Source organism: Mytilus galloprovincialis, chromosome 7 (assembly GCF_965363235.1).
Source record: "Mytilus galloprovincialis chromosome 7, xbMytGall1.hap1.1, whole genome shotgun sequence".
NCBI lineage: Eukaryota > Metazoa > Mollusca > Bivalvia > Mytilida > Mytilidae > Mytilus > Mytilus galloprovincialis.
Genome location: NC_134844.1, coordinates 28178589 through 28203387, shown reverse-complemented (window position 1 = coordinate 28203387; position 24799 = coordinate 28178589). Strand labels below are relative to the sequence as shown.

At 31.3% G+C, this 24799-nt stretch overlaps 1 protein-coding gene across 1 annotated transcript in view; it reads right to left on the bottom strand.

Annotated features, from left to right (window-relative positions):
• LOC143082692 (uncharacterized) overlaps window positions 1–17513 on the bottom strand; it is a 106857-nt gene extending 89344 nt beyond the window's left edge. The window contains exons 1-2 of the mRNA XM_076258504.1: window positions 17047–17513; window positions 14686–14740 (exon numbers count right to left, since the gene is read on the bottom strand). Coding sequence (XP_076114619.1) covers window positions 14686–14740; window positions 17047–17106 — 115 coding nt within the window. The 5' untranslated portion in view covers window positions 17107–17513. The remainder of the gene's footprint in view (window positions 1–14685; window positions 14741–17046) is intronic.
• Between the last annotated feature and the right edge of the window lie 7286 nt (window positions 17514–24799).

Here is a 24799-nt window from a genome sequence, read left to right as displayed (position 1 = left end):
ATAGATTTAGCTAACAAAGTCCTTATATTTCAATAAGGTAACTTTATTTGTTAGTGGAAACTTGTTTTAATGTTAATTAGGCTTAAATTAAAAATTGTTTGCTTTCCCCTCTCTGTGATTAAAGTAAGATAACTCTGGTCAATTTTCCTTACATTTAATCATTATGGGAAGATGATATAGTTCTGTTTTCATTTATAGTCTTTTTCAGAAAAGTTCTTATTGTTTTGAGTAGGTCCCAATTACAATTTTACTCCCTAGCATTCAGCATCTGTTAGAAGCTTCTGGTATAAAGTGGTGGCTATGGTGCACTATTTTGTGTTTGTGCATATGTGTGTTTGTGATTGATTGATTGATTGTTGGTTGCTTAACATCCAGTGGCAAATATTTCATGCATATTCAGGACGAGAACAAGTTCACAATAAATAAAATAGGTAGGTTGTTATAATAGAGGCCATCTAGGATGATGGTCGGGGAAATTTGGACTGCCACTGGAAAATGAGGGTATATTGGATAGGGACAGAAATTTTGCCTTGCAACAGGCCACCTACGGACCCCTCAAAGAGTTGTTGCAAGGGTTCTTAAAGTGCAAAGAGCGTGGCACTCTCTTTACCCGAGGCATCGGATTTAACGTCCCCAATCTGACTGTGTGTTTGTGTTAGGCATTATTACACTTGTATTTTTGTATATTTGTCTTGAGAGATTGAGTAAAGCAGATAAATACACAGCTTTCTGCTTCATTTGAGTTCTGGCATAATTGTATACACAATTTCGATCTTGGAAACAAATACCTTTACGAGTAAAAGGACAAATGCTGTTGGACATTTGTTATGCATACCACAACTTGAAACAGTGTATTCTTGACAGCACAATTAATGTTTTTCACCGGCATATTGTACATCAGATTAAAAGTAGGAGAAAAGTGTTTTTTTTTAATAATTTCCAGGATAACTATGGCTTTAATAGAGAGCAATTTCATGAATACTTGGAAGATGCTTTTTCTGTGACATAGTCACTTGTTTCAGAATATTTCCCCCTATCTACCTTAATGGTATATTAAGGTATAATAAAGGAAATTTTTATTCTGAAACGAGTGCCTGTGATCTGTGATTTTGCAGTTTGTCTCATCACTCTAAGAAAGTTAGTGATGATGAAGGCAGATTTGACCTTGCTTATTTTTGACGTATGTAAACTGGGTATGAATACTTATACAGATAACAAAAACATATTTATAAGATAAACAAAATAATTCTTTATATTGGTATAATTTAATTTTAAACATTTCAAAAATTCTTTATATTGGTATAGTTTAATTTTAAACATTTCAAAACAAATAAAAAAAATTATAGATATACATAAATGTCTTTGATAAACTGATGAAAAATACAAGTATCTAGTACATTACAGATTTTGTAACGATTTTAAATTCAATAAAAAAAACTACATGTATAAGATAAAAATTATAACCCTGTTTAAGGAAGACAATCAACATATTGACTTTATGGAATTGAACATAGACTCATAAGTTCAAAGGAATATAACTCTTGTATACAAATGACACATCAATCGAATTATTTAGCTGCGAATTTGTGCACCACCTTCAAGGAAGATTCTAAATTATCAATAAAACCACACAGTAAAGAATATTTGTTTAAAATTTTTTAACACTTACTCAGAAAAATGCTCGAACTACTTGACTTTCAAAGCTTTATAATATGGTTGTTAAACATTACAAACCTGTAATCGTATAAGACACTATACACCTCGTGTGCTTGCATTAACTTATCCAAAAATATATTTATTTCAAGCCTTAATATTTCGACATGTTGTTTACATTTTATTATATAAATTTTAGAATTCTAATTGTGTCACAAATTCCAGTTAAGATTTTACTAAATACCAATATCCTGATATCGTCAGGTAAATATGCTATTAGGTTTGAGTTAAAAGATAGTTTAGTTTAGCTTTATATGAACCCCTAAAGTAAAAGAAGGCCCAGATTTTGTTATCCATTAGCAATGATTAGGTAATGATTTCCATTAGATGCGGTTGTAACTAGCTACATCAACACCAAACTGTCTAAGATTGTCATGTGAAATGTAGAAAATGTAAATAAAGAATTACCATGTGCAGATTGTGCAAGGCGTCTTAACTCCCCAAAACATAGGCCTGCAATTACTGTTATCAGTATATAGGGGTCATGCTGACCTCAAAAAATCAGTCCATTTATCAGTATACACATAAAAATGGTACAAAATTGAGGGTGATTGCTGGCACTCTGGAACTGCAAACATATCCTGCTTCACTTGTAGCATCCTTCATACTGCTCACTGTAGAACAGATTTGGTGATGTTGAGGGAAAATGAACGGGATTTTGTTAAAGACAAGTGCAGCTTATAAGACTGTAGTCGTAGATATTCAATAAATTGAAAACCAACTTGTGATATAACAATAAAAAAAAGTTTAAATAATGTGATCTGGACCAAATTACTTTTTTTTTTCAAGTGAATAAAAACATTCTCTTTATAACACACACAAAACTGTAAACCCTGTTGGTCTTTTTGATGTGAATCTACATTCCACAAATTACACCTTATGAAAAGCATGTCCCACAACCATATAACTTTTCCAATAATCTTGTCTGATTATCTTACAAACTTTATTAATTCTGAAATACATGTCAAGAAATCATAAAATCTTAAGACCATTCATATCCAATCTTATTGACAGTAAAATGTACAATCTGTCAGATAACGCATGCATGTGCAAAAATCATAAACTTTAAGACCCCTAACAGGTGAATCAATAATTCTATTATATTTCTTCAAAGACTGTTTATAACAACAAAACTTTCATTGCTAAGTTTCTTTTCAACTAATTTCCGGAACTAATTCAAGGTTAATTCTTAAAGAGATACAAAAAAAAACCAGGTAATTTTATCAGAATGATAATCATTCAAGAGACTTCTGATAGGAAATCACTATGTTACCAATCGGGTCTCATACCATTTCCAGGTCTAATCAACAAAATGACTATCAATAAACAGATATCTCTTCAACTAATTTAACTAAATCAAATTGATATTGCGGTGAAAGTTATGTAGCTTAAAACTTATAAGACACATGTCATTGTGATTGATTGATTGATTTTATTGTGTTTTAACACCACCTTCCATTTTACTCTTGGCAATATCATGGCAACTAATTTATATTGGCAGAAAGAGCCGTTATCACAAGGAGACCACATGTCTCGGACAGGTTAACTGGCAATTCTTGTCAATTAAAAAAGGTGTTGAACCCTACTGCCACACCTCATTTTTGACAGGCTAGTGATCATAAAATTCATAAAAAAAGCTAAATGTTTGATCAGAAGATACTTAAATGTCAAGCAGAGTAAATGCATACTGTAAAGTAAGAAATAATTGTGAGCATTTATTAGGTTAACATGCTGAGTTTTAATGAGATAAAAAAAAGAGTACTATAGACAGACATATAGTGCTAATAGTATTTATCAGCCCCCCCTTTTTTTCTAAGAAATAGGGTATACTTGTAAAACCAAATGTTATATGGCATCCATTAAAAACATCTTCAAGTGTAAAACTATTCGCTTTTTTAAAGTTCTTAATTTATAATAGATAATGTCCTCATTCAAAACACCATGCAAGTTTGAGACAAAATTAAAAATAGAAGATATCTTATTATGCTTTCTTGAAAATTACTTTTTTATCCTCTCATGGAATTTCATTTTTGAAAAATAAACCAAATGATCTGATAAATAATAACCAAAAACTACAAAAAAAAAAAGTAAAAACACAAAAATACTGAACTCCGAGGAAAATTCAAAAAGGAAAATCAAAAATCAAAAGGCAAAATCAAAAGTCCAAACACATCAAACGAATGGATAACAACTGTCATATTCCTGACTTGGTACAGGCATTTTCTAATGTAGAAAATGGTGGATTGAACCTGGTTTTATAGCTAGCTAAACCTCTCACTTGTATGACAGTCGCATCAAATTCCATTACATTGTCAACGATGCATGAACAAAACAAACATACTCAAAGAGTAACAATGTCAAAAATAGGGGTACAACAGTCAATATTGTGTTATCATCTTAATATCACTACATAAACAACAAATGTAAAACAACTCTACAAAACAACTCTACAAATCAGTCTTAATATTTGTTACTACTAGTCATTTAGGTTTTTTTACAAACATTTTTAATAAGACTCTTAATCAGGATTATCCATTTTTTGGCAAAGAAAGGAACATAAACAAAACAAAAATCAATTACCGGCAAGTCAAACTTTCTCACACATATTAAGTGTGATATGCTGATCCATGTTAGAGGACATTAATTTGTGTGTTATGTTTTCATTTCTACTTAAAAAAAAACAATTCTGTTGTTTACCTTTAACTACAACAGTGGTATTTTGTCAGAAAATTTTCTAGTCCACTTATTTGATTTCAAAACCGCTTAAAATTCCTGTAACCTTGAAAAGAACATATATACGTAAATGTAATCCTTACAAAGTCATTTCTACTCTCTATTTAAAATTTTACCAGATAAATAGGAGAGAAAATAATTTACATCTGATTAAACATAACCTTACCATTACAGGGAGCAATACTGACAGCTCGAAAGGACAGATTAACTTCCCAAGGATTTTCATGTTCAACACTGATTAACGGTGTCTCTGGCACTCGAGATCGGCCCATTGGATGCATCAAGAATTTCAATATACTGCTACATCCAAAACACAAATATTATCCTTTTTTAAAAGAATTGGAAAAAGTAATTCACAGTTCTTGCATCAGTGATGTACAATTTTCGTGTCAGAATTGATTATGTGCTATCTATATGTATATCTCTTCCTAAATAAACTGTACATAAAGAAAAATGTTAAACCTTTGTGAAGCATATTAAACATGCAACATCTATTGAAGTTTTATAAACTTTCTAAATCCTAACATGCAATATTGAGATCTACTTCAAAAAAGGTATTCGCTTTACAAATATAACATTTAATAAATTCCACAGTTACTGACAAATGAATTAATCCTTGTTATGATGATTTAAAAAATCAATCTCTCGTTCCATCAGATTTTCTAAACATGTCAGTATTTTATTCTATCCATACAATAAAAGTACAGTCAAGTATACCACTTCAATATTAGTCTGATCGGCCACTTATTGAAGTGTTGGTATTGACATCACGGCATAACGATGGCACGCAATCACATTCATTATAAAAATCAATCTCACAATAATCAATGGATGGTGATGAATGTCAAGAAAAGTTCAATTAATTTTCACCCTTTTTCTGTTGTATGTTTCAGTTATACATATTGATATTTCAATACTTCTACACTATGAAAATAGATAAACAATTTCACACGGTTGCCACTTTTTTACACAAATTAATCACATCTTGTCAAATTAAGAGTTATCAAATTATATTTAACCAGTAAAAAACATTTCTAGTGTAACAACTCCAAAATCTACTGTCATATGAAAGACTTATTCAGTCCAAAATTTAATCCTGTTCAACAAAATATGTCATTGAGCGAAATATGACAAAGTCTTTTTAAATAGCAAACCTCACATCAATTCATACTAAGGCTCTTACATTGATTAAATCATAATAGTTTTGTTAATTATCAATAGAACCAATTTAGACACATACAAATTGAGACATTGGACCTTAAAAAACATTTATTTGTAAGGACATTACTTCACGCTGAGCAATTTATCACGTTATTGAATTAATTCATATTTGAATGGGTACATGCCAATACAAAAACTGCAAGATAAATGCAATATATATTTGAAAATAGTATATTAGTATTGTAAAAATGTAGACAACCCAAAACAGGTTATCATTGCTGAATCTCCCTCAAGGCTTAATTGATCATAAGCTGTATTTATAAACCTGTTTAACACTTCAGAAATGAGCTGTTTAAATGAAAACCAATATTATACAATTTGTCCAATCTCCTGGAAACATTTAATTGAAAAGATTATAGGTACAAAAATAAAATGTATCGATAACAGTTTTTATTGGAAAATAGATTGTTTTAAGTGGGTGCATAATTTGTAATGGAGGTAGACATTTCCTTTATTTGCACATGGTTGTAACATTCTAATCTTAACATCTATTGATTAAAGCAATCTTAATCAAAATTTAAATAAAATAGATATTTTTTTTAAATAAAAGAAAAGAAACCAACCATCCATCCATAACACTTTCCTGTAAATTGTTTCCTTTTATTGTTCTTCTCTACAAAAAAAAATCATGCATCATTTCATGTCAATTATATTTTTTCACATCAGTAGTTTCGTAGTGAGATAAAAAGGAAATGTTTTTCCAAAACAAATCATTTTTCAGTTTCAAAAATTGCACATTTGCATTAACATATTTTGAATCATAAAACAGTTAAATTTAAGCCTTTTTTTTTTTTTTTTAACTTTTTAGTCCTAATCTTTTAAAACTGTTATAAACTCCCTTATCCAATATAGTCAAGCCCCTCTCCAAATGAAATCGCCCCCATTCAAGATTCTTATTATCAAATTCATCAGAGTTTTTATTCATGGAAATTTCACCCTAAAATTTGAGGAGGTATCTGATAAAAAAAAATGGAAGGTCCTATCCTTGCAGAAAGACTTTATATTGAATAATTGACAAGTTTCCTTAGTTACATGGGGTTATCATTATAATTCATCCAATATCATTAAATAAGATCATCATATATTGTATGGGGTCAGTGAGGTTTATACCAATTAGACTTATCTCAATCATTTGAGTATTAAAAGTTAAACAAGGCTAGTATGGGTTTAAATGCATTACCAAGGACTATAGCTTTAAGCACTTGAAAATGCCATAGATCAAAGACAACCATTGAATTAATGAAATATGGAAGTCACATGTATTTTGAAATCTTCAAAAGCCACTCTTTTTTTAAAATGAGAAAGAGATATGAGCCTAGTAACAATATATGCAAACTTATGTCGTTTTTAGAAGGAATGTCAATTTCGTTTTTAGAAGGAATGTCAATTTATCAAACAACAATCTTTAAATGCATTGAATCATTCTAATATATCTTATAGTATACATAGATATATGTATGAATCCTTGCCTGAAATCGCAATAATTTATCTAGCATCTTTGTTCATTTTTCAAAAATTGTATAATAGATGCAGGCAATAATTTCTAGCATAACAAAATTTATGTTGGCAATTGCTAACTTTTTGGGGTACATGAGTAGTTCCCTTCTCTTGAGAGAAAAAAAATACATAAAATTTTTTAAATTGGGCAACCAAAATAGAAATTTAATCCCTAAGAATGATAGTTGTTTGCAAACAGTTTTGTCTGGATTTTGTCCCCAAACTCTTTAGTTTCTCCTGTCTTTTGACAAAAAGAACTGAGTAATATGTACAATAATGTCAAAATGGGTGTTAGATATTCATCCAAATCAATATTTAAATTCAAAAGTCAACTCTAGACGATGTTGACATGTTTTACTGATAAAATAAGTAAACAATTTGATAAATAAATCATAATTAAGTCCCAAATCCTTAACAATTTTCAAATTAAACACAGGTGTGTACACTAACACAATCAAAGTGAAAGCCCTCCAGCTAGAGGTGTGTAAATATAAACAAAACAAAAAAGATGTGGTATGATTGCCAATGAGACAATGAGATTTATTTCATTGAACATCTGTACCCATGAAACCCACAAAAGACCAAAATGACACAGACATTAACAACTATAGTCACTGTATGGCCTTCAACAATGACCAAAGCCCATACTGCATAGTCAGCTATAAAAGGCCTTGATAAGACAATGTAAAACAAATCAAACGAGAATACTAACAGCCTTATTTATGTAAAAAATGAACGAAAAACAAATATGTAATACATAAACAAACGACAACCATTGAACCACAGGCCCCCGACTCAAGACAGGCACATACATAAATAACATGGCGGGGTCAAACATGTCAGCGGGATCCCAACCCTCCCCTAACCCGTGACAGTGGTATAACAGTACAACACAAGAACGAACCACAAAAACCAGTCGAAAAACCTTATTGGTATTTGACATAAAACATTCTTCTACTAGTTCTCTCTAGCTGACATTTGTTCACAAAAAGATTGCATTAAATCTCAAATTTTATGAATATACTAATGAGACATATTTCGGGGGGACAGGGGACCAAGCCCCTCCCTTCTGGAGATTCATATTATTTTATTTTATTTTATTTGAGGTGACTTATAGGTCCATTGGGCCAGGTGTATTAATTTTTATCATATATCATATGTTTATAATCTGTACATAATTTACACATGTCACTAATTTACTTACTTACTTACTTACTTAAATATATGATAAATGCATACATGTTTTACAAATCAATCTCTCCAAACATACCAGGCCCCACCCTACTTAAAAATTTTTGAAACGCATCTGTAACCCGTCATTAGTTGAAACAGAAAGACATCTTGATAATTAAAGAACCTTCGTCAGCGCGCTCACATACCCCCTATCCCCACATTGTAACTGGAGAAATAAAAAAACTGTAAGAAAAAAAATTTGTATAAGGAAAAGAAATTCTGTTGTGTGGTTTCAGAGGAGTTGCGATGACAAACTGTTGCAGTAGTCTATTGAAGCAAATAAGTTCAAAGGGGCGTAACTCCTAGAAAAAAAATTGAATCATAATTTCATGTCGATTTGCACATTTAATTACATAGTAGTATGTCTTTATTATCTAAAAACTTCTTTGCATGGGGTATAATAAATTTCGATGAAATTCAAAATATAACTTTACCTTGTTAAATAATATCTTAATCAGCTGAATGTTATGGTACAATCTATATACTGTGGATTCATTTATCTATTTAAGGGGGCATTAATTTTTCGTGGACTGAGGAAAACTTGTATTTTTCAGAATATTTGATTACATGTTTTAGCCAATCTCTGCATTTAAAGCCTATAGAAAGATTTATTTCATTGAACACCTGTACCCATGAAACCCACAAAAATTGGCATCTAATAAGTAATAATAAATCCACTGTATATCAATAATTAGTAACTAGCTAAAACTCACTGTAGTGAAAAACTTCCTACTCTCAGAAAAAAACACATAGTAAGTGTTGTTCTTCTGCTTTTGATAAAACAGGAATAACCAAAAATATAGGAAAGTACTACAGATCATACAATTCACCAACAACCCACTCCTTCACGACAATAGATCTACACACAAACAGGAATAAAAGCAAACAGCATGTATATATGGTCAAGATACATGTAGTCTGTATTGTTACAGGCAAGAAAAAGGTTTCGGTTTAACTCCACAGAACACAAAACCTCCAACTTAGCCTTACATGACCATGTGTCAAAAAGTAAAACACACTTAAAAAAAAACTGTATAGGCAATGTTGACAATGCTCTTTGTTTGATAAGCTTATGCTGATCTATCTAATTCATGTCATCTTACCATCATTGTTGAAATATGCTCAAACTTACTAGAATACACAATTATGTACCTTGATTATTTCAGAAATCACAGTGCTGCAGCACGCTAGCTAGCTGCTGCTGTCATTTTTCTTACCCCTAAATTGTACAATCTGACTATAAATAAAGTTACAAATTATAAACTCATACTTTGATACTACAAATGCATAAAAATTATATGTTACCTGATTTTTCATCAAAATCACAAAATATCCTAGACCCTATGACAATCATCTACTGAATAACAGATTTTTACAGAATTATAACAATTCCAAGCTTTGTCATGGCACCAAGTAATGTTTTGATGTATTTTACATACAAAGTGTCAACATAATCAATATTAATGCAGGAGATTACATGATCTTTTTAGCGATTTACAGGAAGCATTCAAAAAACATCCCAAGATGTTAATAAATGATTAATCAATTAATTTTACACATTTTCAGGTTATGCAAATCAAGCACTGGTCTGAACAATTTCAATATCAAAAATAGAAAATGCATATTACATCAAACCATTAGACTTTCAACAACATAAATGATGAGCTCAGCAAAATAAATACAAGCTTTTGTTAGCAATCATCTTAGCTAATCCAAAAAAATATATATCTATTTGGGACTATATGATTTGTCATTTTTGAAAGGACAATTTATTAAGGGACCAGCAACAGACCTAATGTCGTTTTAAACTGTATGATGTTTAAATTGAACTTTTAATCAAAACAGGCAAAGAATGGGTTTTAGTGTCCCCTTTAAGGGGCCTACATCTTGTATTTTGAAGTAGCAGATAACAATTGGTCTAAATCTTTAATGAAATGTGCAAATTTTGAGAGTAGTATGTAATTGATGTGTAAGACTTGTATTGAAAATGTAGAACATCATGTATTTTGCCATATTTACAGCTGTAATTTCTAAAAAAAAAACAAACATATTTGTGTTTGATAAAAAAAATCAACTTTGCCAAATAAGGGGAAACAACTCAGTTAGGAGGGGAGATAAATCAGAAAAAGTAATTTTATAATAGAAAATGTAGTGAAATTACCTATTACTTTAATATGTAGCAAGAAAACAATTTCGGTGACCCCCTTTTTCTTTTTCTGTTGAAAGGGAAACTTGTTGTTTGAAGTGTAAAGCCAAATAAAAAAGGGTTTGGTGAATTTGTGGCTTTAGTTGCTATGGTAACATTAACAAGAAATCAACAAAATATTTCAAGTCAAACTTTAAACAGTACAATGAAATATTCCTAAGAAAAGTTCAGACATATTAAAAACTTCAAAGTCTTTTCAGTACTACTTATTTGGAATCAGTCAATGAGTTTTATCAATAATTCCTAATTTCATATCGGTTTCCTTAGAACTACATGCCCAGCAAAGAAAGATAAGTGTGATTTAAATACCTACATGTTATAACTTAAATAAGATTACTAAAAGGTTAACAATAAACATGTCCATTATCAAACAGATAAATATTTACATATGTGTTTAAAATTCAATGTTATCAATATTTGAAACAATAAGTTAAAATTTACTTCTACTATGCTGGCTATTTGTATTAGTTAGTATTACATGTATTACAAATATATCACATTGATTAAAACATAGTTCAGCAAATTATAAAATTCATAGTACTTAATTGAAATCTAACGTTACATGTAGATAAAATAACTATATTTCTAAGAGTAAAAAAGAAACATGCAATGAACATGCAATAAGGAGAAATAAGGATTTCAAAATAAATCAAATTCAATGAAGCCATACTTTAAAAGTGCATCTATAATTCAATTGTGTTGTCATATATATATAAATCATTGGTTTCCATTTAAATGAAAAACAAAACTTCTATGCTCCACTGCTCTGAAAATTACTTTTATTTTTGTTCAGTAGGTATTCAAATACTGTAAAGCAAAGTTTAAAAAATTAAAATATCCATATATCAATGACCATTGAATAAAGCAAGTGATACTAATGACATGTCATACACTCTGTCTATATATCTATAAAACATTCATGAATTGCAAGAAAGATGTTCAACAAAAACTTTCATAATTGAATATGGTACGTGTACTTGTAAGCGGTAAAGTTATGCCAAGGCTGGTTAAGTACTGACCCCCTTAAAATTAATTAAGAAATCGATCTTTCAAGTCATTCTCTTTGTTTATTTAAACATGGGTAGGTTTTATATACAGGGAAAATATTGACAAATTTTATGCCATCTCAAGAAACCAGTATTTTTCATACATGTATAAAGAAATTACATTTTCAACTGTAAATTTCATATGAAAACATTTAGTAAGTCAAAGCCATAAGTCTTAATCTAATCATTTACAGAAAAACTCATTTGGGTCTTAAAGTAAGTTCATAATCTTCTTTTGAAATAAAATACAATTCCATAAAAATTTGAACAGGTGCTCCAAGCTTAACTTGCCATAATTTGGGGTCATAGTGTTGGGACATATTAAAAAAAAAAAAAAAAACGACAGTTAAAATAAAATATCATACAACTGTAACCAGTATCAAATAATCAATAACCTCTCATTAATAATTCAGACAGTTAATTAGAAGATAAAATTTCCATACAAACTGCACCTTTTTTTTTCTAAAAGCAAAATTGAAATTCAAGCACATATAAGTGGAGAAACTTCAAGGTTATAAAATTGTCTTTAGTCAGATACATAGCTTTCACTACTAATCATACAATCAGAAACCAAAACAAAAGACAAAAAATTATATCTCAAAACTGAAGGGAAAACTGTTATTTTCATTAGTCAAGGGTAATTTAATTATAGCTAAGTCAAAATATAAAGGAAGACATGGAAAAAATGTCATGAGAAAGCAACCCATCAACACAAACAAACAAATAAACAAAAAACATCTTAAGGTCAATAGTAAATAAACTGAAACATAATAAATATAAGTTGTATCATAACTTATCACATTATTAACATTATCAAATTCAGAACAAAATTTTCTGAACTTTCATTTTCAATAAAAAAAAAAGTCCCATGGTCATCAACTAGCAAAGGCTGAAATAATCGCCACATATGCTTCTTGATCAGCACTGAATTTATACTTTTAGTTCTGACTGCTATGTCAATACAAAATGATGTTTCTTATAAAAGATCTATTTTTCATTGTTCCTGCAAGGCTAAAACATGGACTTACAAAAATACAGGAATTGTTTTTCGAGCGGAAATTTTGTACTGAGTAAAGTTTTTACTGAAAGGCCTAATTTTTACAATGTTAATGAATAAGTTTAGTATGGTAATATTCAGAACTCAAAAATGAATACATGTATTCCTAAACTATATGATTGCCATATGATTAATACAGACAAAGAAACAGATACAAATAATTGTCTGAAAAAAACTGTCTGGAATCTGTATCTTGTTTCTTCAGTTCTCCTATGATCCAGCATGCCCAACACTGGTAACTCTCCTACCACTGCTGCTACATTTAGTCTTTTATATTCTTCTCTGTAATTAGCTTTCTTGTCTTTTCTACTTACCTTTGTACAATATCTATAAATTTTGTCTCATTTTGTGATAAGAAATGTTATACATGTATACAAATATTTGTTTTTCTTCTAAAATAACAATAGTTTGTCCCTTTCCCCATTGGCCTATTAGGGTCCACATGTATTTATGATTTCACTACAATCGGTCCAGTATATTAAAGAGGAGGCAGTATAAAGGGCCTTGGTCAGATTCAAATTGAGGACACTAAGATGCTCTTCTAAAGAAAGGTCCATATGAATTTCCACTGATGTTATTGCAAGTTTCGTTGTTTAATTTTGGGTAATTAAGTGAAATAGTGTCTTAAACATGTGTTAAATGTATGTTCAGCCAAAGATTACAGTAATATACAATTAAGTAACAATTTTGTTTTAAATTCACAGGATATATAAATGTAAATTTGCAACATAGAGAAAGTGTCTGTTTTCCTGATAGCCAATATAATGTCAACTTTTAAACATATAGTAAAATAAATTAAAAAGTAACATCATGCAATTATCATCCCAATTCTTAAAACAATGGGCTACAAATTATCACATTACACTGCTTAATACATGTAAATGATAAAAGATTTTCATATTTAATATTCTAAACAAAAAGTGCCTCAAGAAAGTATCAAAATATGCCTCATGAATGAATTGAACAGCTATCAATTCTTAAAATATATATATTTCATTAACATGTTTAGTATAAAAAAAAATAGGACGAAAAGATTCAGACATATCAGGCTGAATGATGGCATCCCTTTTTTTTATTAGAGTCTTTTTACATGTTTTTACATAAAAGCAATATTTGATGAGTATTTGTGTCTGTTTATATGTACAAAACATGGTGAATTGTGGTATTCATATCATTTGAAGCGTTTCAACAGGTCAAAATTATTTTGTACAAATATATGGGGATTCAATGAGAAGAAATCAATCTTTGCTATATATTGTATTCAATTACTGCTTAGTAGGCATTTTAATTCTTTTGTCCTTTGTCACTGTATCTCTATAAATCATTCTGGCTTTTAACCCGAATAATTCAGTCGTTATATTCCGCTGATCTACGAAGGCTACATTAACGCCTGAACGTCTTCCTCGATCAAGACCGTCAACCGGAAAATTCACACCGCTTTGCAATATGGGAATTTTGATTTAAATTGGCAGCTAAAGAAGGAGGAGTTCCGGATGTTAATTGATGATAAATGATGTAAACTGATGTTAATTGATGTTAATTAATTATTATCGGATTTGTGTTAATTGAACACATGTGTTTGGTAAGAGAATTTCAAGAGAGTTGCGCAGACTCATATCCTGATCGCCGCTGATTGGCTCTCTCTCACAGAGAGCAGGCGACGCGGCCAATGATCACAAAGAGTTCAAGCCCTCGTGTGGGAGAAAATCGGACACGGAAAGGGCTTGAATTATTCGAGTTATCTGGCTTTAAAAACTTCAAACAAAATAACAGTATTTGAATTTTATCATATACAGTTTGAAGGTTTGAAGGTTCCAACATGTAAGAAAGTCCATAAACAACTATCTTCAAGCCTTCATATTTAACATTAAACATTTTACAACATATTATAAATTAAAGTATAACTTATCAATAAAATATAGCATAGATAAATATTTCAAATGAACATAGCCCGGTAGGTTATTAAGTGTTTGAATTACCTGTATAGTAGCCATAGTGCTCCAAGTGCTTTCTCATAAAACTGTCATATGGATTCTGAAATAAAAAATATATATAGAGTAATCTTCTCTGAAACCTCTTACATTGTTAAAAATAAGTTAACAATCATTTCTTTCTTTTTAAATATATATAAAAATGTAGCAAAAAGTCATTATACCAACATAACCAAAGAGCTGGTACTCTGTTTTAATCAAAAGCGGGTAAATTTTGAATTAATATTAAAAAATGGAAATGAAAAAAATTAGAAAAAAAACAATGAAGCTAAAAAGCAGCCCACTGAAAATATAATTCCAAGAAAAACAAAGCTTATGATGGTATACATGTAAATTTCATTGTACTTGTAAGAAATACAAATTATATACACTCATATATATATGAGAAAATTGAGTACATAGTCTGAATATTTTACAGCTCCCATACAATGTAGATGTGACTTTTGTCTGTTCAATATTGTATTCATACACTGACCTCCTGATATTGACATTACATTGTCTGTCTCAGGTTACTGTTTAATAGCTTTTTTAAGTAATATTGAGACTTTTGTGCACAAATTTGTTTTACTGTGAGCCAATATATTGTTGTAGTCATAACATGTACAGTCATGAACATGATGACAGCAGTTTATAGTAGGAAAAAAAGAAATTACTTAAATTCAAAAGTCTATTATATTTTGATTTTGGGTACATGTGCATTTTAAAATTTAGTTCTATAATTCATGTATGTAAATGTAAGTTAAATTTGTCATTTAATTTAACATCACATCGAATACTTGGATTATGTATTTCTTAATTATGGAAGTCAATGACCATACTTAATATTTCTATTGGATTTTCTTAAATCATAACTATAACAAAACAAATATGTAGTGTAATTAAATCCTCTAAAAATGAGAAATATTTAGACCTGAGGATTAAACTATTTTAAATGTCCAACTAAATTGTGATTTACATGTGTCAATGAATACTTGTTTTTAAATATTATTTTACTGCATATTCTGTCTTCTGAGGAATACACAATTTTAAAACTTATTTAATTGATTTCTTTCACAATATCCTTTCATTGGAAAATATGAAAATTTTCTGATCTAAACTTTTAAATATATTTTTTGATATCAGTTTCAAGATTATTGAATGAGAATTTCAATCAAGATTAATTTACGGTATCTGCTAAAACTGCTTGAGGTAAAAAAAAAGTTATTAACTTGGCTTAAAGTAAATCTTACAATATAATAATGTATGTACATGTTAAATGACTTTCTCCAGTCCTACTTTGGGCAATTTGCCTTAAAGTTTCACTTTCGTAATTATATTTGTATAAGTGTATATGCACCTCTTGAAGGGTCATGGTGGCCGAGTGGTCTAAGTAGTTACTACTGTCATGACCATAATTACTAGCCAGTCAACACTGAGGTTGTGGGTTCGAATCCCCCTCGTGCGAGTGCACTCAACTCCAATCTTAATTGACTAGGATTGTCAGTTTTCCTATTAAAGGTCGGTGGTTTTTTCCATGCACTCCGGCTTACTCCACCAGTAAAAACTGGCAGCTACGAAATAGCCTAAATGCGGTGCTTAAAAGTGGCATTAATCACCAAAAATCAATCAATCAATTTTGTGTAGTTCAGCATTTCATTGTGTAAAACACTCTCATTTTTAATATTTATTTTTTTTTTTTGGGGGGGGGGGGAGGGGAATTAATCTATGTGTACATGTATATTTAGTTTACCATATTTACAAAGCTAAATTTATGTTTTAACAGGTTTAATAATAAGTTTTGGTATAATTGTTGGAGGAAGATAGGAGCTGAAACAAGAAAAAGTTCCAAACATAGACATCATGTAAACAACACTCATATGTTTCTTTTTAGCTTTATTCATCGATCATCATTTGTTTATTCAATGTATCCTGACTATGTGCCATTTTTAAAATAATTTTAAGACATGTAAAATATTTTAACAACAGATACATATACATGTATACCAAAATAATAATTGCCACTACAAAAATATTCAAATACCAATTACAAATTGTACATACCGGTATGTACAATTATTAGACTTATTAAACATGCTTTTAAAGTTTAAATTTATATCAGACATTAGTAAACTATTGAAAAAAAGGACAAGATAAGCAAGAAAGTGAAATATTTATACAACTTTCACAATTCTTAAGTCTTAACATATAGACCCTGACCACTATATACATGTAACACTAGTACTGTACAAAGTATTTACAAAAATAGACCCCCCCCCCCAAATAAAAAAAAATAATATAATTGTAATTTGCTTTGGTGATTCTCTGGAATATTTCCATATTAAGCTCAAATTATTGCAACTGTTTTCTTACCAATTCCATCTGGTAGTCAGCAGAAGGTCCTTCGTCCCAAATTTTTACTGTCTTTTCCATTTGTTTTTCAGAATTCTTTCCTACAGGCCACAGGTCTGTAACCTACACTTATTACAACACCTCATGTTAAACTGTTAATGTTCACGAACAATTTTTGATTGATCATTTAGCTGTAACACTATACAATTAATTCCACACTCTTCAACTGATTAAAAGAGTTTAAATAGCTCCATTGGATATCTTGTTCAAGTTGTTGACAGTTTGAAGAAAGCACATGTTTATCATTTTGAATCTTATTAGTTTAATTTAAAGAACCTACGAAAAATAATTTAAACATTCTAGTTAAGTAATGCACAACCATAATATTGAATTTCTATGACATGCTTTTCCACATAAAAGTTATTTCAAGATAGGTTTCACTTTTACTTGGGTTTCACTTTCAACTCAGTTTGGTTGACCGATTAACGTCAAAAGACGCTTTCATCCGCTCCGGGAAAAGTGTGCAAATATTGTATTTGTTTAAGCAGGGCATTACCAATGTGATTATTTTATTAATTAAAAGTATATAATCGATGTGGTTGTAGAAAAAAGAAATATACTTAGTTAATAAGTACAAAAATTTGCAATTGTTGGGCCTAAATTCTTTTAAGAATGCAGACGATGACTCCGCTTGTGTTGCTACCTGTTCTGCAGCAAATAAAAGTGAAACGAGAGAAACTGTTTTGAAATATTTTTAAAATAGTGATTAGATAGACATTAACACGTAGAATGTCACAAAATACAAAACATTTTGTCACTATTTGAATTGACGGCAGTAAGATTTAGTGAAAATATTCATTTCTATATTCCGTAAAAGAATATTCATGTCAACATTATAATTTCGTCCCAAAGTAACTTTGTGCCACCGGTCGTTCCTCCTCGGTACTTATCTTTTACCACACGCGAATTTCGGTACTTATAATTGTCTAACTCTTAATATAAAATAAGTTATCTTTTAATATGTCCAAATTGAAACGTCATGAAGGATCTCTATCCGAGATTAATAATAGAAAAAAGGACGATGCGGTATGATTACCAATGATGAGACACCTGTCCAAAAGAGACTATAAATGGCACACTGAGAAATGAACAACCATTAGCCATTCGGTCATCGTATGGCCTTCTACAATGAGCAAAGTCCATACCCACATAGTCAACTATAAAAGGTTCCGAAATGACAAATGTAAAACAATTCAAACGAGAAAATATGTTTGTTATTTTTAAAAATAATTGAAATCATGTGAACTTGATGAAAATTTGAAAAAGACAAACTGACATGCCATGGCAAAAAGGACCTGCCGAAAATTTACCAACAGAAAACCAAATAAATTGTATGACAACATAGAAAAATCGATACAAAGCACGGAGACGAAGCCGACAGTAGAACCCCACCAAAAAAACAGGCCCTCGAGGGTCGCCGACATCCTTCGCCAGGGGCCACAGGAAAGACCGCTTGAAATCCTTCTCCTCATGTGGCACATGTCTTGTTAATCATTTAAGTTCAAATTTTTTTTCAAAGGCTTATTCGGTGAAGTCAAATTAGAGGATATCATGTCTGGTATTTCAAAAAAGTATTCATTATGCAAGACACTCCAAATATAATTAATTCCAGTATTTTCAAAGGCTTATTTGAACAATTTATGTTAAGCTTGTATAACTTAACCAAGTATGTATTGTTTGAATGGTTTTCTTGGGAAAACTGATAAAGGAGAGAATGTCCAGGCTAAAGAAAATCTTGATATTAAAATGGTTACCTTTGATCTATTGAATGACATGTTACAGAAGGCAAGCACTGCTCAAGATTTTATGTGTGTGTGTGTTTTTTGGGGTTTTTTGGGGGGTTTTTTTTGGGGGGGGGTGAGTTCGCCGTGGCAAACACGAAGTAACGGCCCATTCATATTCTTTATGTGCCTGTCCCAATTCAGAAGTCAGGAGCCTGCAGCTCAGTGATTCGACCACACAGACGACAACGTTGGTTCATGTCTGTCACATCTATTTTTTGTTATTTATAAGAAAGAAGATGTGGTATGAACGGCCAATGAGACAGATATCAACAAGAGACCAAATGACACAGAAAGTAACAACTATAGGTCACCGTAATGCCTTCAACAATAAAAGGACCAGATAAATTTCTTTATGACTAATATAAAGCAATATTCAAACGAGAAACTAACAGCCTAATGTATGTACAAAAAATGAACGAATAGCAAACATGTATAACTCATCAACAAACGACAACCACTGATGTATAGGTTTCTGACATGGGACAGGATATGGCGGGTTAAACATGCTAGCGGGATCCCAACCCTCCCCCTAACCTGGGACAGTGGTATAACAGTACAACAAAAGAACGAACTATAATAAGAGGCTGTTAGAGAGACAGCAAACCGGATTTTCCTGCAGAAGTCGAACCTTGAACAGTTGAGCAAGTATTGCCACAACATTCGAGCTTAAAACAGCTCTAAATTTGGATTGTGACTGAATATTTGACACAGTAAATGTTTGTGACACAAAATAAATGTGGCTAAAGAACTGAAAAAAATGAAATTGGACAATTACCTTTTATAGTCCAATATCCAATACAGAAGTACATTGCTAGAATCAGCATATCAAAGAACCGGTTATTTTTCAGTCTCTTAAACATGTTAAATAGTGCGGTTATATTTGTATAAAGACCCTCTTTTAAACAAAATAAAAACTAGCATATCAATCAATCGAAGATATTGACTAGCTTTCCACGGTACTTAGCTTTAACAAACACATTTTTTTCAGTTTCTAAAAAGTCGTTTTTTTTTTTACAATGTCAGGAATAATAAAGGAACACTGTCAGAAGGAAAACTCATATCTGCACTGGAAAAAAGATAACAAGAAAGATATGAAAATGTTTTTTTCTCATCATGTTTATCAGGTGAATACCAAACAGGGTCGTAAAGTGTCTGTCTTGTAAGGGGAGACAGTTGAGTGATGCCGAGTGGAGCGAGGCTAAAAAAATGGACTCGTTTTATGCAGAAAATTTTTTTGGGCTTTTTCTCTGTATATAATGTACCTCCCCAGAATTCACCACTTGCTCAATTTTCTTATATTTCAATAAATAAGAAACTGGAATATATTGAAAATAGTTATAAACCACTGTTAGATATGTCGGTAATGTAAAAATTTGTTTCGCTTTATTCTGCTTTATGACTCATCACAAGCTATTTTACTAAGTTTAAGGAAAACAAATTGCGAACTTAAAATGAAAGTTCAGACTTTTTTGTGATTTATCAGGCATTTTTAGCTATCCAAATCGAGTTAATTCGACTTCGTTTCAGAGACACAATTATCAAACCTTAAAATGAAAAATATGCATACTTAATAGCTCATAACTTTAATTGTCAAATTCAAATTATTATAAGGTAACACTGTTTTTTTACACTGAAAGTTTTATTCGGTACTAGGCTTTGTCAACTGCTAAGGCTATTTTTCTGTGCCTGGACGAATCCCATCTCTTTAGCACTTCTATCCATTCAATATTGCCAACATTGTCACTTATATATGTATGCTAACAGAACCATATATGTCTTGAGCCACATATGAAAGATAGTTTACTGTATGATACCTATATGTGTAACAAAAACATGTTTAATAATAACATTGAATGCTTGTATTCATCCATACATTACATTTTTAAAAAGCTGAATATTCATAATTTGGAGGTAAAGCTCAACTTTTTTATCAAGTCAGTTAAGCTAGGTTCACACTGCCGATCAGACCAACTTGATCAATCTCGATCAAGACAAATTAAGCGATCGGGTGACTGGTTTGTTTTAAACGAAACGAATGTTTGGGGTGGTCTACCTTGGTCGTCATCGATCTGACTTTCTATCCGAGAGTTTTTGACATGTCAAAAACATTCGAGTACGGATCGAGAAGCCAGTCACTCGAGAAGAGATCGAGAATTCGTCGAGGAGCGGTCGAATTGATCGAGAAAGGATCGTGTAGAAATCGAGTTTGGTCGGAATACAAATAGTTTTATCGATCAGTACTCGATCATTTCGATCTTTGCTCGGCTAATATCTGATCATTTCCCGTTCAACAACAACCTGCATGATACGTGGTTAAGATTACCTCGACCAATGCCCGATAGCTTCATGATCACTGCGACGTCTACATTTTTTTCATCCCGCCAGACCAACTCGACCAATACCTGATCTCTATGCGACCACTGTTCGATCTCTACTCGGCCATGCACGAGTATACATGACTGCTACACGATTCTTTAAAAATGTGTGCAGCTCTGATTAACTCTTATAACTTCTGCAAAAATATATTGTCACTATTTATTTTTAACTGTACTCAAATTTATCCATCTACAGTACGCGTTTGTACTTTTGCAAGGAGGGGTAAAATTTTAAAAGAGAATACACAGATACCAAAGGAACAATCAAACTCAAAGGTCAAACTATCACAACCATAGCGAAAAACGAAAGCCGACGAGAAGACAAACAGAAGTGAACATAACACAGCATACAAAAAATAAAAACTTGGTAACACGAAACCCAATGAAACCTGGGATGATCTCAGGTGTTTCGGAAGGGAAGTAGATTCTGCATTTTGGCCCCAGAGAATTTTCAAATGTGAAAGTAACTGTGCATTAAAATTCATTATTAGACAGCTGATGACTAATTTAGCCTTCAAGGTTAGTTTTTAAGAACATCAATGTTATATTTTAGCTATTTAATGAGCTATCTTTGTTTGACTGTCCCTATTTTTCGTATATCCAGATTTTTTTGTAGTATAAAAAAAGAAGATGTAGTATAATTGCCAATGAGACAACTCTCCACAGGACACCAAATGACACAGAAATTAACAAACACTGTTTTCATCAGTACGCTTTTTGATACAATTTTATTAAAAAAAATGAGACAGTTTCAGAAAAGGTATCATCAAGGGTATTGAAATTTTCTTGCTGGTCAAATTTTTAAAAATATGTGACATCTTTACCCCCTTTTTGCAATAGTAAAAAAAGTAAAAAAAAAAAAAAAAAAAAAGCAGGTTGTTGCCATTGATACACCAAGAAGAAATATCCTGAACCATTCAACTACTGGGTATCAGATCTATGGCAAATACTGATTATACACATATGCACATATATGACACAAACAGTAGGCTTAATCTGTAAGAAAACAAGGAAAAGGGGATGGACATATTTATGTTTCTTGCTGTCTAACATCACTACTAATCCAGTGACAAATCTCATATTGAAGAAAAGATCAGTAACACTCCCATAACAAATCAGCGCCCTACTTTACTTTCAGGAAGTTTTTATAACCATTGGGGTCCTCTTTGTTCAGCTCCTGTAAGTCTCTTATATTTTTTATTTTGCCATTTGATTAGGGGCTTTCCGTTTTAAATTTTCCTCGGAGTTCAGTATTTTTGTAATTACTATTTATACTGCCCACGCACTGGTCGCCTTGTCAGCCATTGCATCATCTAGATTTTCGGCACACTTTGCTGTCAACCCCAAGTGAGCCTTTCTCATCACTTGGCGTATGTGGTCCGTTGTCGTCTAACTACCGTCCAACTAACAAAGATGGACGCCATGGCTAAAAATAGAACATAGGGGTAAAATGTAGATTTTGTCTAATATCTCTGTAACCAAAGCATTTAGAGCAAATCTGTCATTGGGTAAAATTGTTAATTAGGTCAACATCTATATGCCCTTAAATTTGCAGATGAATCGGACAACCCGTTCTTAGGTTGCTGCCCCTGAATTGGTAATTCTAAGGAAATTTTGCCGTTTTTGGTTACTATTTTGAATATTATTATAGATACAGATAAACTGTCAACAGCAATAATCTTAAGTAAAAGAAAATCTACAATATGTTAACATGATCAAAATGGTCAGTTGATCCCTTACGGAGTTATTGCCCTTTATAGTCATTTTTTTTTACAATTTTTGTAATCTTCTACACAAATCTTCTCCTCTGAAACTACTGAGACCAATTTAACCAAAATTGTCCACAATCATCATTAAGGTGTTGTATATGATGTGCCTGCCCGCGAACCAAGATGGCCGACATGGCTAAAGGTAGTACATTGGGTTCAATGCAGTTTTTAGCTCATATATCTCTGAAACCAAAGCATTAAGAACAAATCTGACATTGATAACATTGTTCATTAGGTCAAGATCTATCTGACCTGAAATTTTAAGACCATTGAGACAACCCATTGTTGGGTTGCTGCCCCTGCATTTGTAGTTTAAAGAAAATTTTGCAGCTTTTGGTTTTTATCTTTCAGTATTATTATAGATAGAGATAAACTGTAAACAGCTATACTGTACAGCAAAGAAAGACATAAAAAATGCCTCCTCCGCTGCAGCGGGTGATATAAAAGAAAAAATCAGATGTTTTTAAATACTGAAATTGTACATACCCGACCATTGCCCGACTATCCCTACGACCCCTATCATGACGATCAAGTCGATCTGGTCTGGCCGAGGTCAGGCTGAGATCGAGTATAGTTGAGTAAAGATTGTCAATTGGTCGGAATTATCGAATATGTATTCAATCAGTGGTCGAATTTGAGTCGCATTGGAGTCGTGAATGGTCGAGTTGATCTGATCGGCAGTGTGAACCTAGCTTTAAGCAAAAACTTTGTAATAGTTTTGTAATATTTTGGAACACAAAAAGAACAGATACAAAGAGCAGATAATTAGATACTTATTTCAGACTTAAAACTTGTTTTTCGAAAGAAATGTATCTTTCTTAAAACAATTTTCAATTGAGAAGTGCCATATGTAAAATCTGAATCAGTGCACATGAGCTCATGACAAAATAGAGACAGGTTCAAAACTTATATATAGAAAGAGACCAAAGGCTTTGTAACAAATGTTCTCTAAATCTGGTTGAAGATGAGCAACATTTTATTACTAGTTGTCCAGCATACACAAATGATAGGGAGATATTTTTCAAGGAGATAAACTGTATCTGTCCTTATTTTATATATCTTTCAAATGAGTCAAAATTTGTTTGGTTATTTAATAATGAAAATTTGTCTGTACTTAAATATGTATAGGGAGCTATATATATTATTACATGTCTAGATGTTAGACGAAATGTTAATTAATGTATGTAATAACAATGATAATTGTAATGAATTATAGTTCTGATCCTGCCTGGAATTAAATGTATGTTATTTTTAAAGAATGAAGATAATAACATCTGTCTGAACTTTCATTTTAATATATAAAAATGTTAACGTTTTTCTGTTACAAATCATGATGTATTGTTTTATGTGTACATGTTATGCTGCCCATCAAGGGCCCTTGATTGGAATAATAAATATTCTTATTCTTATTTTTATTATAGTATTTGTTTTATATTTGGATAGAACTGCGTGTTTTCAATGATTGCTTGCTCCATTGTCCATTTTGGCTCAATCTCTACAACCAATGCTATTAGAATAAATAAATGCATGATTTTAACATTTTTTTTTTCTTTTTGGTGTTTTTTTTTTCTTTTTTCTGTCAGCCCGAAATAGGAGGCAACGGCCTACATGCCTCAATGTAATCTACAGCCCTGCCAAAACAAATTACGTACATATTACAAACTAATTAAGGAATTTAAACCTGGGACTTCAGTTATATATAGTTATACAAAGTTGAATTTCTCGAAACAATATATTAATAGGCAGTGGCAAAATAGCCTCCTTGTCGCTATTTTGCTAGCTCCGC